This window comes from Parus major, chromosome 7 (assembly GCF_001522545.3).
Source record: "Parus major isolate Abel chromosome 7, Parus_major1.1, whole genome shotgun sequence".
In the NCBI taxonomy this organism is placed as follows: Eukaryota; Metazoa; Chordata; class Aves; order Passeriformes; family Paridae; genus Parus; species Parus major.
Window position 1 is genome coordinate 19370159 of NC_031776.1, and position 17634 is coordinate 19387792.

A 17634-nucleotide genomic window follows, 5' to 3' on the forward strand; every position below is an offset into this window, starting at 1 on the left:
GCGGAAGCCGCAGAGCCCGCCCGGCTCCGGCCTCCCGGGGCTCCGGTGCCGCTCTCTCGGCAGCGCCTTCGCCGTCCTCCCGCCGGACGAGGTGAGTGGGGGAGCCTCGGGAGGCACCGCGCGGCTCCGCTCCTCAGCCTCTCCGAGGGCCGTGGCCGGCGGCGGGGCGGCGTCCGGCGGCGGCGCAGCGAACGGTGCCGCTTCTCCTCCGCTCGCCGCAGCCGTGCGGGCGCGCCCGGCGGGGCTCGGCTGGCGGGCGGGAGCCGTGAGGTGAGGGAGCGGGCCTGGGGGGGCGCGGGGCCGCGGCTGCCCTGGGGGTCCCCCTCAGCCGCCCCTTGGCGCGCACGCTCCGCGCGCGGTCCCCTCAGCTCCCGCCGAGGCCGCCGGCCCCAGGGGCCTTCCCGGGGCCGGGACAACGCAGCCCTGCGAGCTCCGCTCCGGGGGAACGTGGAGCGCGCCAGGAGCCCAGGCTGCCGCCTGTGCGGACACAGGGCTCCGGGAAGTGCCGGATGCATGCACTGTCCAAACCGAAGGTATTGACCGAGGGAGGTGTCTCTGCCACGTACGGATCCCGCCCAAGGGTTTGCCCACAGTACCGCATTGATTCGGGTGGCAGGGTGATACCAATTGTGTACAGTGCCAGCTAGCTCTGGTGTATTTTGTCCCACTCAAAGGGGTTTTAAAGAGTTACTGCATTGTCTTTCCCCTCCGGCAGCTTGTTAGTCTTCTGCACAGCAGGTGACAATACTTAGACAATGTTTGCTTAGGTCTGGAGACTGATGGAAGACGTGTACTTTAAATTTAATAGCCTTAGTGTCATGGAATTTTAAAGTTCTTTTAACTAAGTGTAAAATATTCTTTTACAAAGAAGAATTTATTAATAAAATTTTTTGTTAAATAAAATATCTTACTGGAAATACAAACATGTATGCATCTCAGTAGTGTTGTGCATGTTAGTCTTTTGTAAAGAAAGACCTCCTTTGTTTAAAATATTATAAGTTATATTGATTACTTCAGTCTTGACTGAAGGCAGTGGTATGCTGCTGACCTACCAGACTTAGAGCCTGAGACAGAGCAGCCAACTCACAGGGTTTGGTTTCCTTTTTTAGCCAGATTTGCTCAATGGCCTGGTCAGTTTGGCATCTGCTACTGTCATCTCAAGGCTTCTCAATAACAGAGCAAAGTAAAAATTAAGTTAGTTACAGAGAGCCTGAACTGCTATTTTTGTTGCACTGTGGGAAGGAGTAGAAGAGCAGTTTTCCTCCTCCTCGTAACTGCTATTGCCATTTAACTTGTCCCTTTTTTTGAGGTGGGGTAAATCCAAAAGCATCCCGGATATCTTGAGCCCTGTCAAAATAGGAACAAGATATAATTGCCCTCCCTGTGACATTTCCCCAGTATCTGTGGTTGTAGGTGACACACTGTGCTGCTTTGAGATATTTTTTTTTGCTTTGCCCAAGTTTGCTCCCTGGTTCTCCTGTTCCAACAGCTGTTACCTAGTCCAAGGTTTTCCCTCTTTTGGAATCAATGTGGAGAATCATGTTCATGATATGAAATGCTCATCAGTTGCCTGCCAGCACTTACGAGTTTCTCATCCTTATCTGCACATTGTTGTGTCTGTCTTCTACAAGATCTGAAAGTGCCACAAGTTTCTAAACTATAAAGTGCTTGATTTTTTTCAGTCATGCGAAGCATGGATTTATTCACTTGCTGTCTGTCCTTTTCCCTATGACTCACTGAGATCACGTGCCATAGGAAATAGTTCTGCTTACAAACAGAGAATCATATCACAAAACCACTGACAATGATTTAGCAATTAAATTCTATCATCAAGTGACTACAGTGCACTAACATTGTTCAGCAGTGAAATGTACCTGGAACATTTGAAGTGGGGAGAGGAGGAAAGTGAAGACACCTATGGCAGCTTCGAACAAAGATTAGTTTAGCAGTCACTAACTCAGTAAATCTCCCATGAGGAGACTTTCTTTGCTTTAAGCTTATCACTTAAACAAAAGTTTAAGGCCAGTTAGAAGACTGTGATTTCAAGACCTGCACTTGATACTCGGATATTTTTGTTATCTTAGAAATGTTCCTGCAATCAGGAAAACAAAATGAAAGTCCTCTGATTATGGTCCAGACATTATCTTCTGGTGCTTAAATGAAAATGAGACACTAATCCTTTTAAGTTAAAACAGCACTTTACAGCTGCTATCATGCTCACATTTCATTGTGGCATTTTTAGGGACAGTCTAAAATAATTTTAAAGGAGGCCCAAAACAATCTGAGCGAGGAAGAAATACAGAGTTGAGTGAAATTTAAATTTGAGATAAGTGCATGTTACTTACATGTCCCAGGTCTGTAGAAATAAGCCATAAATATTTTTCTAATATATGGTTACTATATTTTTACTATGCTATCAATTGTCAAAGGGAACTGTCTATCTCTGCCTATCACATGCTTGGCTGTAGACAAATGGTGGTAGTGCAAAGAGTGTGTGAAAGTTTGAGTCTGAAGCACTTCCATTAGAATGCATAGAAGGAGGTTTGGTGATGGTTTGTTTGGGGTTTTCCCTCATTTATTTTTTTGATCTAAATGAAACTGCTGAAGGAGATACTTGACCAAGTTAGTTTCGTCAAGCTGTTCTGTGCTGCTGTTGCTCAGAACTTTTTCAGCTGCTTCAGTATGCTCCTCCAGAAGGTACAGCTTCTCATTTCTCTGTAATAATCAGTGAGGCAGGTTACATCTAGTATTCACTAGAATAACCTGTGCTCTTAATGTTTCTAAAATGAAGGCTCAGGAACCAAACTCATTCAGTATTCCTCTAACAACTTTTTTTCAGGACTAGAACCACATTTCTACTGGCTGAGCTTCAAAGAATGTACCTGGAGGAATAGCACCTGGGGTTTGTGAATTTCTATTTCTTTTAGGTATGTGTACCCTATTTAGGAGTGCGTTCAGTAGGAACTCTGACTGAAACAGATAAGCAAGTGTGGAGACAGAAACTAAACAGCTGATTCTGTTTCTCATTTTCATGATTTTAGTTTTTAACTTCTGTACATTTCATTTCATCATACATATCATTTTATTTGTTCCTTTATTTAAATCAAGAGCTAATATTCTTAAACAGTAGCATAGTTTGAAAAACTTAAGCAACTTGTTTAATTATCCCAAATTTCTGAAGTGCTTTTGAATGGTTTTGATTCTATGAAGAATCTTCATATTCCATATAAAGCTAGACCTTTATGAAGAGTTCACTCTGAATTGGATGTTTCTTAGTCTGTCACCAAAGCTGCTTATGTGAATGGATGTTCCTCTAGGATGAACTTCTAGGAAATGCAAACAGTTTTGTTCAGTGATTTATTTTTTTTATTTTCCAATAGAAAAAAGCATCAATTTCCATGGTGGTAGAAGATGAAAATATCATTTACCACCCTGATTATCTGAGTAACTAATACTCATTCAAAGAAAACAAAAAGCCCTGTCTAGAATTTCAGATTCAGAAATACCAGTAGCGGAACTAGCACTCTTTACGGTTAGAATATCCTGAAATACCTTTTTCAGAGTTTTGCTAATTTGCAACCATGAGAACAGTTGATCATCAGTGTCAGGTTTGTTTGGGTTTTTTCTCAAGTATTTGCTCTGTGTTTTTATTTACACACCCACCTTCTGATTAAGGGGACTCCAAGGTTTGAGGAAGGGATTGTATGCTTTGATAACAAGGGAAATTGACAAACTTTTTGAGACTGTGCTTCTGTAATTATAGAAGAATTATATTAAGTTGATGCCAAGTTATATATAGTTAAATAATTTTGATTAGAATAATTCTGAACCATTTTTTCCTTATTTTTCTCATTTTTTAAGATTTTTGTTATGTTTTCGTTTTCGTATTTTTTCTTAATCTTTAGGTTTTTATGTTCTTTAAGCAATATTGTCAGGAAGCATTTGAAACATGTTTAACATTAGGATAGAAGAAAAGTAGATTTTAAAAGGTTTTTTTAAAAGAACTGAGGTCAAGTATATTGTTGATACTAAAACCCCAATGAATTTTGTCTCGCATGTTTGGAAAGAATTTCTGCTGATTTGGGTTAAGGAAACTTTCACTATTTTATAAAAGACTGTTCTCTACAGTGTTGTTCAGATCAAGCTAACAAAAAAAATCAGAGTTTTCTGCTTGTTGGCTACGTTAGCAAGGCTTTCTTGTAAGAGGTTTTGCAGACAGTCTGACATCAGAACCAGTGGGTGGCATAATGTAACATAGACTGCATTGAATTCTCACGCTGCCCATGAGATGTGGTTTGAAGTAGTGTGGCAGCTGCTTTTTGGAACTTTTAGAAGACTTTAGTAGTACATTTTAGATTTCTGGTTATTTTCTTCCTAAAAAAAAAAAAAAAATCCAACTTCAGATGTTTAGGGCTAGTTATTTCAAAGTGCTGTAAGAATCCAGACTATTATTAGTGAAAATAACGCTAATGAATAGAAGATTAAATGCTTTGCTAAACAGTCACCCCAGGGAGTTTAATCATGCCACATATTTCTTCAGCGTGTCCTGGAGAATTGAATAGTAGCTTGGTTTGTGTTTGCTGACACATTACTATGCCATGAAAATGCGAGAGGCATTTGTGGGGAATAAAGATTGTATTTCTGACTACAAAATTATCCTGGTAAAAACCCTAAGTAAGATACAGCTTTCATAGCAAAAGTTCTTTGGACAACGCAGCTTCTGTTCTGGAAAATGGTACTCTTTTGTGTGACAAAGAACTTTTCTCTTATTGTAAGAAATATCCCTATCAGATGTTTTTTCAACAAAGCTACACTCAGCATTTGTCTATATCAAAAGGTTTTGCTGTATGCTTGTGGCAGTCAAGCCTCTGTCCACCTGGTGTTTGCTGCACATACTATTCCAAGGCTGTCACTTGATTCTTTCTTAAAGAAACCTCACTTTCACTTGATTCTGTGCATGGCATGCTAGTAGAGTGTACTAATCCACACCGAAAGGTTTAAGTTGTGTTGCTGTCTTCCACAGCACACCTAACTCCAGAGAAGGTTCTTTTCTAGGGACAGACACATTTCATATGTGTGTTGTGGCAGCATGATCCACATGCCTCTTGTTTCTAATGTCTCTTAAGACATCATGTATTTCAAATATACTTAAAGGTAGATAAAGGTATAAAGATTTTTTTTCCCATTTGAGGAAGATATATTTCTATTGCTTATTGATTTCTAAGCTCTAAGATTTACTAGTATCTTATGTGCTTGCGCTTGGTGCACTGTGAAACAGTAATGTGATTTTCTTTTTGATAGTGTTAGGAAGGCATTCCTGGTTAGCAACCAGCAGAGGCTGTAGCCTCTGCTAATCTATACATATAGTTGGTGTTTTACATCATGTATTGCATTTTCATGGCAAGGTTAGGAGGTGAGGGTGACTGCATGGGTGGCCTCTGTGATAATAGACATGGGGCTGCCCCCCATCTCCAGTCTCATCCAGGGCTGAGCACAGCTGGTTCCAGCCAGCTGTAAAATAGACCCACTGTTGGCCAAAGCTGAGCCACCCAGTGTAGCAGGTGGTGCCTCTGTGATGAGGTATTTAAGAAAGGGTAAAAAATACTGCACAGCAGCTGTGAGAGAGTGGGAAAAATGTGAAACTGCAGAACCCAAGGTCAGTGAAGGAAAATAGATATTCCAGGCACTGGAGCAGATATTCCCTCTGCAGCTCATGGAGAAGACTGCAGTGAGTAAGAATTTCTCTGCAGCCTATGAAGGCCCACCCTAGAAGAGGTGTCCACACTGCAGCCTATGCAGGACCCCAGGCCAAAGCAGGTGGATATACCCTGAAGAAAGCTGCAGCCTACGGAGAGCTCATGCAGGAGCAAGATCCTGGCAGGAACTGTGACCCGTGGTTTATGGTGGAGCAGTTTATTCTGAAGTACTGTACTGCATGGAGGGAAGCTATGCTAGAGCAGGGCAAAAGTATGCAAGGAAAGGAGTGCTAGGGATAAAGTCTTACAAGCTAACCACCACCCTTATTATTCATTCCTTCTGCACCATTAGGCAGAATGGAGAGAGAATTGGGAAGGAGTGAAGCTGAGCCAGGGGAGGTAGTTTGACCCTTTGTTTTTCACCATCCTACTCTATTTTGAATTTGCAATAAATTCAAATTCATCATTACAGGTCTGTTTTCCCGGTGACAGTAACTGGTAAGTGATCACGCTGTCCTTAGCTCAACCCATGTGATTTTCCGTCTTATTTTGTCCCCACTGTCATGCTGAGGATAGAAAGCAAGAAAGTGACTGGGTTGGTGTCTGGCAGCCAGTCAAGATCAACCCACAAGACATTGTGAGAAAATAAGACATCTTATCTGGCAAATCTGGCAAATCTGGCAGATTGGTAATTTGGTACAATCCTTTCATTCGGAGGAAAGTTTTTATTTGTAGTCTTTCACTGTAAAGGTATCAGTATTGTAATTCAAATGTTTCAGCAGTAAGGAAAGATGGGAAAATAGTATATGACGCAGAAGTGGGCTGGTTTGTTTGGTTTGGTTTTTTTGAAATTTTGCGAGTTGAGAAGCATGTTTTTGGTACCTTTTAGCATGATCTAATATGCTTCCCCTCTGTGTTCTTTTAACAGTAACTCTATGGTAAAAACACTGTAGTTTGAATGTACAGGTTTATTAAGCTGACATGAGCTTTGAAAAACAGTATAATCTGAAGAAATCCAGATGCTTAGTTTCTCCTGTAGATTCTTGAAGAAAAGCAGGTAAAGGGTGGGGACTTTGTATCTCTTCCTGAGTGTATATTACTCCAGTTAAGATCTACTTGTATTTCAGAGGAATAAATAGAAAAGTATTTTTTTGCAGTTTTGTGGTCAGTAGTTAGCAAGTGGGAACTAACTGTGGCTTTTAGCTAGATGCTGTTTATTTCTCTTCGTGATTCACATCCATGCCATTTAGACAAAAATGAAGCTATTCCCTGAATAGCTATTCCAGCTATTCAGGCTGGTGGCAGAATGTATCCCCTTCTTGTAAACTGCCTGTTTGGCAGAGGGAATTTAATTCAAATCACTTAGATTTTGGGAGTCCTCAAATGTCTTTCATAGTTTCATCTTTGAAAGCAAGTGAATTATTACTTGTCTGTGAAGAAAATAGTGGCGGAAACTTAAAAATTGTGGAAATGTGTTGATTGAAAAGACTTTCCTATCTTTTAGTTTACTTTTCACATGGCTCATTGAACTAAAATGTCCTGCTTCTGTAAGACTTTATTCTAATTTTAAACAAACTACTTGGAAGAAAATAAACTTGAAGTAGTGGCACTGTGTAGAAATAATGTTTTATTCTTGATGGTATGTCTGATTTCTGGTTCTTCTATATGAAGTGTATTGAACAGATAAACCCAAAACAAAAAGCAGAGGGCATTTTGGGTATCTTATTGATAGGTTTGATGTATCTTAAAGTGCTGTAGTATGCATAACATTTGACTTTTGGAAGCTCTGAATTAATTCCTTCCCATTAATTTCTTATGGCTTTACATAGTTTAATATACTAGATGTCTAAATGAATACTATCTGTTTTAATTTACAGGTGTTAAAATTTCAAGAAATGCTGTGACAAATTTGAAGAACAACACTCACAGAAACGTTTGTTGTGTGAAAATTTTTAAAACTAGAATGGCCTTGAAAAAGACACCTAAACTATTTAAGACATTTTTTCACTGGAAACTTTGGAAATTTAGCATTATTGTGTTTGTCTTTCTGGTATTTTTATTTTTATTACAAAGAGAAGTGGGTGTTCAAGATTTTAAGGATGAAGCAGGGATTGAGCCAGTTGTTGGAAAGAAAAGTCATGTATTAGGTCTTGTGTTAAATGCTATGAACAATATCAAAGGTGCAAAACCAAAAATGCAGATAAAAGCACCCATTAGGCAAACTAAGATTCCTGGAGAGAGACACTGTTTGCCAGGGCACTATACTCCAGTGGAACTGAAACCCTTTCTAGATCGGCCGCTTCAAGATCCTAATGCTCCTGGAGCTTCTGGTAAAGCATTTAAAACCATCAACTTAAATTCAGAAGAACAGAAAGAAAAACAGGTTGGAGAAGAGAAACACTGTTTTAATGCATTTGCAAGTGATAGGATTTCTTTACACCGAGATCTTGGACCAGACACTCGACCTCCTGAGTAAGTTGAAATGTGTATGTCCTGACAGTTGAAAAACTTCTCAGAAATTCAGACTGCAAAGTGATTTTCGTTCAGCAGTAGGTGATAATTTAGGAAAGTCTCCTAGCTATACATAATGATTGGCTGTACATAATGATCCACAGTGCCAAAGCCAAGAATGTTTAGAAAAGCTCACTTCTTTCATGGTTTTGAATTCAAAGTAACCATATTTAAATAAGGTGTTCTGCTTTTGCCTGTAAGGCTAAAATTTCCACGTAACTTTCAGGAAGCCTGCTTAGTTTTACTTAGAAGACTAAAACTAAAAATGTGGCTTCAACATTTTTCCAATTAAAACACCACTCCTATTTTCTTAGCATTCAGTGTTAATAAAATCACTGGCATAATTTAATAAATTAGGAATTGTAAACTGTTGAACAAGGTAATGGAAGATCTCAGAAGCAATCTTGTAGTATTGAAGAATTTTTTAAATGTAGACTGTAGGATTTAGGCTGAGCAGTCTCACTGTCAGATGAACTGTTGTCAGCCATCTGTGCCAGAAGTGGCTAAACTTTGGAGCTGCTGCTGATACACGTGGTGCAGCTCACCATAACCTCTCCTAGAGCGCAAATGGGGAGGTTTTGCTTGTTTATTTTGTGAGGCAATGATTGTGGTTATTACCCTGGGGTGTCCTCCAGCCCCTAAAGCTGACAGGCAATAAACAATAAGTGTGAGCTTACAAATACAGCATTGTCATCTTGAAGTGCCATTGGATCTAAAGTTATATTTAGGATATGTCAGTCTTGGAAAACTGGGTTTAAAATTGAATGGGACATGGCTGCCCTAAGGCTTACATAGCATTTCTACAAAGCTTTGAAATTTGAATTAGATTATATTTTTCCCTTGCAAACTCTGAATTTTTCTAATAAATATTCTTCTTTGTATTCTTAGGTTTCAGCAGTAATGGTGACTTTTTAGTTAGCTCAGTCAGTACCTGCTGCTCTCAAGAAAATAAAATTTTATTAAGAAGGCTTAGGTATTATATGAAATGTACTGAAATGTGTGTGAGACAGAAGTAAAGCTAAGTTGTTCAGTTCTCAGTCATGATATTTTAAAAACTATTCTGCACAGCTGCTCCGGTTGAAGTACCTACCTTTGCACTCCAAAGCTAGGATAGAAGGAAGAGAAGAAAAACTATTTAATGTCCGTAGTTAAAAAGTTTTGTACTAGAAAGAAAAGTTTACGAGTTTGAATAAAAAGTTATCTGTTTTGTAACCCCTGACACTTTCTAATTTGCAGATGTATTGAACAAAAATTTAAGCGTTGCCCGCCATTACCAACCACAAGCATTATCATCGTTTTCCATAATGAAGCGTGGTCAACTCTGCTCAGAACCGTCCACAGTGTGATGTATACATCTCCTGCCATACTGCTGAAGGAGATTATTTTGGTGGACGACGCCAGTGTAGATGGTAAGAAGTCTTTTTGCTTTCGGTTCTCTTTTTGTTTTTTTTAATTGAAGATTTTAGGATTGCAGATAAATCAGCTAAGAGGATGTCTCTTTACAACTATTGACATGTATAACAGCATTCTAATTTTGTTGCTTTCTTTTCTTTTTAAATATAAAATAACTCTCCCTCACCTTATTTTTCCATAAGGTAGTCAAATATGAAATTCCTGTGCCCTAAAATGTTTTTAAACCCCATTTCTATTTTTATCAATTCTGATGCTGATTTACCTGCTTAACTGCTTGCATGACAAGTAACTTTGTAATTTGTGTTTCAAACCAGTTGCAGTTTGTAGAACAAAGTTTCCAAGTATAAATTGGCCCAGACTTGTAGAAATTTGCATTTTATCATAGTGGTTGTCTTGATGCAAATTAATTTCATTAGTATGAAGGGAGTGTCTTTATTAGAAAGTAAAATTATTTAATGGCAAAATAATCTTCAACAGTCAAGCTGAGTCTCAAAAATAATTATATATACTTTTATTAATGTATTTACACTTTTTTGTAAGTCTGTATTGAGTATATTGAAACACTTGGATGTGAAGTATGTTCAGTAGTACAGTTTAATACTAAGGATGGGCAAAATAAGGTGATGTTGGATGTTTCATGAGACATGTGGGTTTCTTTCTCAAAATCTGGACATTGCAATAGTTTGTTACATGGCTTCTGTTGTGTGCTGTGCTATTGTAAATATTGTAGCCTTTGAAAACTGTAAATGTGCCATCATTAAGGAAACCGTTTGCATGTTCTGTAGATAATGTAAGTATGAGATCCATTTGCTACAATAATGGAATTGGTATTCAAATGGTTAACACTGCAGCAGAGAGGTACTAGCATGTCCTTTCATCTTCAGAATTATTTTTATGTTCTATCTCCTGTTCTCTGCTGGTCACCTCTTCCTACACACCTATCCGCAAAATACTCAGCCCCTAAAAATAACCTCCAGCAGAAAGGAATTTTTATGGCTTTGATGATCATTTGAGATAATTTCTGGGGTTATTGTGAGTTGTCTATCTTGTTTGCTTACTAGTGTAACATTTTGGGTAGTGGCATGTGCATATACTGAATATCCTGACACTGATTGCTCTTTCTAGAATACCTGCATGATAAACTAGATGAATATGTGAAACAGTTTCAAATAGTTAAAGTAGTCCGTCAGAAGGAAAGAAAAGGTCTGATCACTGCACGGTTGTTGGGAGCTTCAGTAGCAACAGGAGAGACCCTTACCTTCCTGGATGCTCATTGTAAGTGTAAACTTTAACTTTGCCAGGTCTGGTTTATAATGCTGTTGTCTTTGATTTAATGTTGCAGATTTTTTATGCATTATAAATGTTAGCAATATATCATCTTTCCTATTGCTATTTTGTATTATTGAAAGTATAATTGGCAATGCTATTTAAAAATAGTCAATATTGGCTTGCTGGACATGTTAAAATATACTCTGTGTACTACTTTATAGCCAGGCAAAAATTCAGTGTTCCCATTTTCTTCACAGGCGAATGCTTTTATGGCTGGTTAGAGCCATTATTGGCAAGAATAGCTGAGAATCCTGTTGCTGTTGTAAGCCCTGACATTGCTTCTATCGATCTCAATACATTTGAATTCAGTAAACCATCTCCTTATGTGCATAGCCATAACAGAGGAAATTTTGATTGGAGTTTGTCATTTGGATGGGAGTCTCTTCCTAAACATGAGAATAAAAGAAGAAAGGATGAAACCTATCCAATTAGGTAAACGTAATTTGAATACTATTTAAATCCTTCTGTTTTAATGGAGTTTTTCTTATGAACAGCAGTTTGTAAATAAATTAGTTCTTCAGATGAGTATAATCAGACATCTTAGCATCTTAGATGCTTTTTGTAATACTTTCTTTAAGAACCACATTTTAAAGCATCCATAAAAATATCCCTCAAGACAGTAATTGCTCTGCATTACTTTTACATACAGTGGAAGTGGCCTATATTCCTAGGGGGAAGGGGCAGAGGAGAATCTGGTGGTTTAACATCTAAGGAAAGAAGTGGGAATATATATGTATATATATAAGAGGGAATCCTACAGAGGATTATACACAATTATTTTCAGAGACAGTACAATGATTCTGTCTCCTCATTTGCTTTATTTGAAAGAATAACAAAAAGGGTCAGAGCACCCAAATACTAGGCTGATATAGTAGTGCATTTGATGATAATTGTACCTGCTTTGTCCACAGGCAGGTTACTGGTCTATAGGAGTTGTACTTTTGCTCAATATCCTTCATATGGAGAAAGTTTGTTGGTTTTCCTGAAGCTTTCTTTTATGCCAGCAGTTGTTAGTTTGAACAAGTTCTTAATAAATGGCAATAAGCTGTCAAAGGAGACTGTGTGAACATATTTAAGTGCTAGAAGTATTATCTATGCCAGGAATATGCATCACTGTAGTGAAATACTAACAAGAGCATGGAAAATTCTTAGAACAGTTGCACCATGATTTTGCATCTATGTTTAAAAAATCCCACTGTCTTTCTCAGTAAAATTTTGGTTTTGCAGAACACCTACTTTTGCTGGAGGTCTCTTTTCAATATCAAAAGCCTACTTTGAACACATTGGAAGCTATGATGAAGAAATGGAAATATGGGGAGGTGAAAATATAGAAATGTCTTTCAGAGTAAGTTTAGCTCCCTAATAAGTCATTGTCTCTATGTTGGCCGTGTACAGGGGATTTGAGAATAAATTATTGACTCCTCTGCTTTATCAGCCAGCTAGGACAAGGAAAATTGAATTACTAATTACCTTTGAAATAAAATACAAACACGCTCACTTAAACTGCTTTTAAAATTTTTTTTAAATGTTTTTAGGGTTGTATCTGAAATGTCTGTTTCCAAGGTTTATCTGATTAGGAAATTATTAGAAAATAATGATATGCCTCAAATATATAAAATACAAAAAACCCTTGGTAGTGGTTTGATGTGTTCTGGCAAACAAAAGTATTACTAAATCTTTTTCCACCCCCTGAATTCTAATTGCAGTGTACTTACTAAATGTTATTATTAGGTATGGCAATGTGGTGGACAGTTGGAGATCATGCCTTGCTCTGTTGTTGGCCATGTCTTTCGCAGCAAGAGTCCCCATACTTTCCCAAAAGGTACTCAGGTGATCACACGTAATCAAGTTCGCCTTGCGGAAGTGTGGATGGATGAATATAAAGAAATATTTTACCGAAGGAACACAGAGGCAGCAAAAATTGTGAAACAAGTAGGTGGTGGTGGTGGTATTAGAAATCACACTTGCTGCAGTGAAAGTTTTGGTGAGCAAAAGTTATTTATTGACAAAGTATGTAAGGATTCTAGATATTTTATTGAAAAGACTGTTCAGTTTGTTTAATGTTGCAACCCCAACAAACATGAAAAAAACTAAAGTGTTAGGGTGATGAATGTTGATTTTGTATGATGAGGTTTTTTTTATTGATGTTTTTCTTCATACATTCTTCTGGGTTGTTTACATTGTGCAGGTACAGGAACTACAGAAGAACATGAAACTACTGAGTGTAGACAAAGTAAACTAACTTACTCTCTGGAGTGAGAAAAATATCTTGTTAGTTTTGAGTTGCTTAGTAGTCTTACTGAAAAAGCAGGTTTTGATTTTATTTAGCAGCAGACTAAAACTTACATGATGATGGATAACCATCCTGTCTCTATCTGCTTAAAAGTCAGTTATCTTCAAGTAAATAAATATTTGGGTTGAGGTAGGGTGTTGGTTTATTTATTTTGTAAGTTTTCTGCCCAGCTAGAATCTAGAGTTTGCTTTTAGAAGCTATTTTTCCCCCTTGATATGATAAATTTTTGTGACTGTTGTATCACTGAAAGCATTACATTTCCTAAGCATGTTCAGCAGCTAAACAACTAAATTTTGTTTGGGAGATTCTACATGGTACTGGATATTATGCTAATTATTTAATTAATCCAGTTTGTTATTTCAGCATACAATTTTAATGAGATCAATTGTCTTTATGGCTGTCATCGATATGGTCTTATTTGTACTTTCCCACTTCGTGGCACTGTGTTAAAACTTTCTTGGGACTAAAGATACTTCCATGTTTTCTATCTTACAATGTATTTTTCTTGCAAGTGCTTTGAAATGCTGCAGGATGGATGTCAGTAGTGTTACGACATTGAAAGACAGCAGTAACTGTAGTAGTATAGCATTAACAAGAAAAAAATCAACAAAAGAAACTTAAACCTTGTCTAGTACTACACAAAATATCATAGTTTACATATGCAAAATTAATGTTAATATATTTATCTTCCATCCTCCTTTACCTCCTTTCCTCTATCAGAAAACATTTGGAGACATATCAAAAAGACTTGATTTAAGGCAGCGCCTGCAGTGTAAAAATTTTACTTGGTACCTCAGTAATGTTTATCCAGAAGCATATGTGCCTGACCTGAATCCTTTGTTTTCTGGATATGTAAGTTTAATTTTAATTACTTTGTACATTCTTCATAGTCCAGGATGTTTGCTAATCTCTTGTATTACCTTAGCCATGGGTTTTAGACTTTAGCTATCTTTAACTGCTCTAGGGTTTTCTGTCACTGCTCTGGACAAAGAATCTCTTCTGCATACCTTATATAGCTTTGTCAGTAGTTTTGTCATTTTCATTTTTCATTTATATCAGAAGTCATTTTCCCTGCCAAATAACTAGACATTGCATTGCTAAGACAAACAAAAAAAAATAATAGTTCTTAGCTTGAGGTGAACATGAGTTTTTAGCATGTATTTACAAATAAAACTTTCCCTTCCTCCTGTTTCAGATATTTTGTGTATATGTTCAAATTGCGATTTGAATAACAATAACATTGTACAGAGCATGCTCATAACTCCATGTGTGACTGTAGTTTCTAGGCTTTTAGTTAGAAAATATTAACAGAGAAAACAGGATTTTTAGATTTGAGCATAGCAGAAAGTAAAAATGAACAAACAGCTGTAATTGTTGTCAAACTAAAGGTGACTTTTGTCTATGACTGAGACAGTTAAGTTTCTGTCATTTATCCTGATAACACCCTTTCTTTAGTTAAAAAATATAGGTAACCGCATGTGTCTGGATGTTGGTGAAAATAACCATGGTGGCAAACCATTGATTATGTATTCTTGTCATGGACTTGGAGGAAACCAGGTAAAATATTTGATACCTGATTTTTATTCTCTCTCCTAATGTAGCTTTACTGTATAAAAGCTTTCAATTAATTTTAGAGAAATTGACTAATTTTTAATATGCAATTTCTCTCTCCTTATCTCTTGTTTCCTTTATTATAACAGTTAATTCCTGTATATTTATTTACAGAACAGTTCTTACCACTCTTCATGTCATGTCCTGTTTCTAATGTTTTAACTTCAGTATACAAATTCAGATTTCAAACACACTTGCACTGCTTCACTTGTCCTATTGTTTCTGTGCAAAACCTTTTCATGCCACCCTTACTCCTGTCTTTTAAGTGTTGTCTCCTTAATTCTTCCTTTCCTTATGCTTCCTCCTATTGCTTCTTTCTCTGTCACCAGGACTCGCACTCGCAAGGAAGATGTTGTTTGGAATCCGGCCAATGGGAGACCAAGTGTCCAGGCCTGAGCCACCTTCCCTATCATGCTTGCAGCCTCACAGTATGAGGTCAAAGTGGCCTATCCTGTACTGGCTAATGCAAGTGAATAATATGTTTCCATTTGTTCAAGAAGAGCTCTCTTTGGTCCATAGCTCTTGGAGGCAGCCATGGTGCTCTGTTCCTTCTACAATATGACTTGCAATAGATGTCAGATACTGAATCATTCCGTCATTACTGTAATACTAACAAAAGGAACATCTCCTTCCCTGCCCAGAAATTCACACTTCTCTATTGCCTTAAAAAGTGATCCTTAATTATTAAAGGTCAGCAAAGGTCTAAAAGTTTTTATTAGAATATAATTGTTAGCTTATTGGGGGGGAGGGTGTTAATAAATTTTCTTTCAATCTTAAAAGACATCCATTGATGGCACTATGAAAATTGAGACATATAATCCTAGTCAGATGATACTTTCTTAATCGTTTTTTGTGAGACATGGCATGCTGTCTAGATTAAGAACTACCCTATTATACTAGCTTCATACAGGATTGAATTTGGGGTTTTATTCAATTGTGGATTAATACTATTAGCCTTTTCACATTTTCATTATTAATTCATTAATTTGGGAACACTGTAGAAAGACATTGTATTAAGAGATCTGCTGTATGCTTCTATTGTTCTCTAAGTTTTCTTGGGCTATACTAAGACTCTGTTCTTTCAAGTGTATTTCTGTTTTCCCTCCTGCTACAAAGTAACAGTCCCTTTAAATGCCAGCCTTCAGATTATCATTGCTGATAATGCTTAAAAGATGCATATTTGCTTACTTAACCCTTCTCATTCCAATGCTTTGTTTTCAGTTGTTCTCTATTCTTTACCAGACTTTCAGCAGTGTAGGCTGATATTTCCCATGCTGTCATCTTTGTCCATATATTTGAAATGGGAGTAGAAAAGAGAACCTAGTTTTTATACATCAATTGTATATTATTCTTCCTTTGCTGAATATTGGAGGCTGGAGACATGCCCATCTCAACAGCCAAAATGAATAAAGTTCTAAACATAGTTTTCAAGTCATTCTTTTCAGGGTTTGCAGAGATTTTGAAGTTCCAAAAATAAATCAGGACAGATTAAGTCAGATTACCAGATTAAGAGTAAATTACTATGCGTGAGAGCTAAATGACTAAGCAGGTCACTCCTTCAATATCTGTTTTGAGGACTAATGTTGGTCATAGTCTTAAGAGTGAGATGCCTGTTGTTCCTCAGTGCTGTTCCCATTGTTTCCAAGGTAGCAAGGAGGTGATTGCTGACCACTGGAAAATGGAAGGCCAAGGTGGGTAACTGAGCCTGGCCTTAATATTCAAAGGAAAGATATGATGAAGATGGCTGAGAAAGAGGCATCCAGAGGCAAGAAACAGTAGCAGTGAGATGTAATGTTAGGGACTTTGCTGGTTAATGTGGGAGAAAATGAAGAGACCAGGATGGTCTCTTCAGGTTAGGGCTGGAGGGGTAAAAGAACAGCTGTATCTGTAATTTATAGAAGTAAGTCCCTGTTAGGATCAGAATTATAGCTGAGCCTTAGAAGTGCTCTGCTGTAAGGAAATCATGGTAAAATGAGCTCACAAAATATATGCTTATAGTTATTTTTCTAATGGTTACCTCACAAGAGGATATAACAGCATCCTGTTGTTCACTTTTATTGTTTAAATCAAGCAGCAATACAGAAATCAGTATTGTTTCATGTGACAACTTTTTTTTTTGGTTGCTATGAGAAAAAACAAATCTAGCAACAGAATTGAATACAAGTTTTTAAAGTTAATAAATGCCAAAATTTAAGTTAACTTAAACTATCTCTATTCTTCAGTTTGTCTTCTTGAATTATATATGGTCTGTGTGGGAGTAAGATTTTTGCATCATAGTGCACATGCAGCAAATGTTATTTCCAATTTATACATACAAATATAAATTAGTATTGCATACTACTAAAAACTGCTTTCACTTTTGTAAACACTTTTGAAGTGTCTGTGCGAAAAATCAGAGGAATTATTCTGTAGTCTTTAATTTTTGAATATGAAATGTATTACACTGTGTATGGGAATTTGAAAGCCTTAATTTAGTTTAATACTTTTCTTTTTGTTTGTTTACCAAAATTTAAAAACAATTATTTACATAGTACTTTGAATATTCTGCACACCATGAAATCCGCCATAACATTCAGAAGGAGCTTTGTCTGCATGCTTCCAAGGGACCTGTGCAGCTTCGCGAGTGCACCTACAAAGGCCAGAAAACCTTCGCTGTTGGAGAGGAGCAGTGGCTGCACCAGAAGGTACATATCCTGTGCAGTGAAATGGAACTTTTATTTGTGAACTTTGTTAATTCCAGATTTCCAATAAAAGCAAAAATGCCAACAAAACAAAAACTCT

The 17634-nt window shown here is 37.4% G+C and overlaps 1 protein-coding gene across 6 annotated transcripts in view; it reads left to right on the forward strand.

The window, feature by feature from the left end:
* The window catches only part of GALNT3 (polypeptide N-acetylgalactosaminyltransferase 3), a 23272-nt gene continuing 5638 nt past the window's right edge, over positions 1–17634 (forward strand). Inside the window, exons 1-12 of one of the 6 annotated variants that reach the window (XR_001522784.2) lie at positions 1–91; positions 2840–2927; positions 7574–8168; positions 9444–9616; positions 10746–10895; positions 11147–11381; positions 12177–12294; positions 12681–12881; positions 13963–14094; positions 14698–14799; positions 15183–15543; positions 17385–17464. Coding sequence is in view for 5 of the 6 variants with exons in the window: in XM_015634795.2 (XP_015490281.1) it covers positions 7660–8168; positions 9444–9616; positions 10746–10895; positions 11147–11381; positions 12177–12294; positions 12681–12881; positions 13963–14094; positions 14698–14799; positions 17385–17537 (1773 nt within the window). In the remaining variant the exon portion in view is untranslated. Of the gene's footprint in view, positions 92–393; positions 534–2839; positions 2928–6624; positions 6754–7573; positions 8169–9443; positions 9617–10745; positions 10896–11146; positions 11382–12176; positions 12295–12680; positions 12882–13962; positions 14095–14697; positions 14800–15182; positions 15544–17384; positions 17538–17634 lie in introns of those variants that run through there. The other 5 variants (XM_015634795.2, XM_015634793.2, XM_015634797.2 and 2 more) reach the window with 5 other exon arrangements.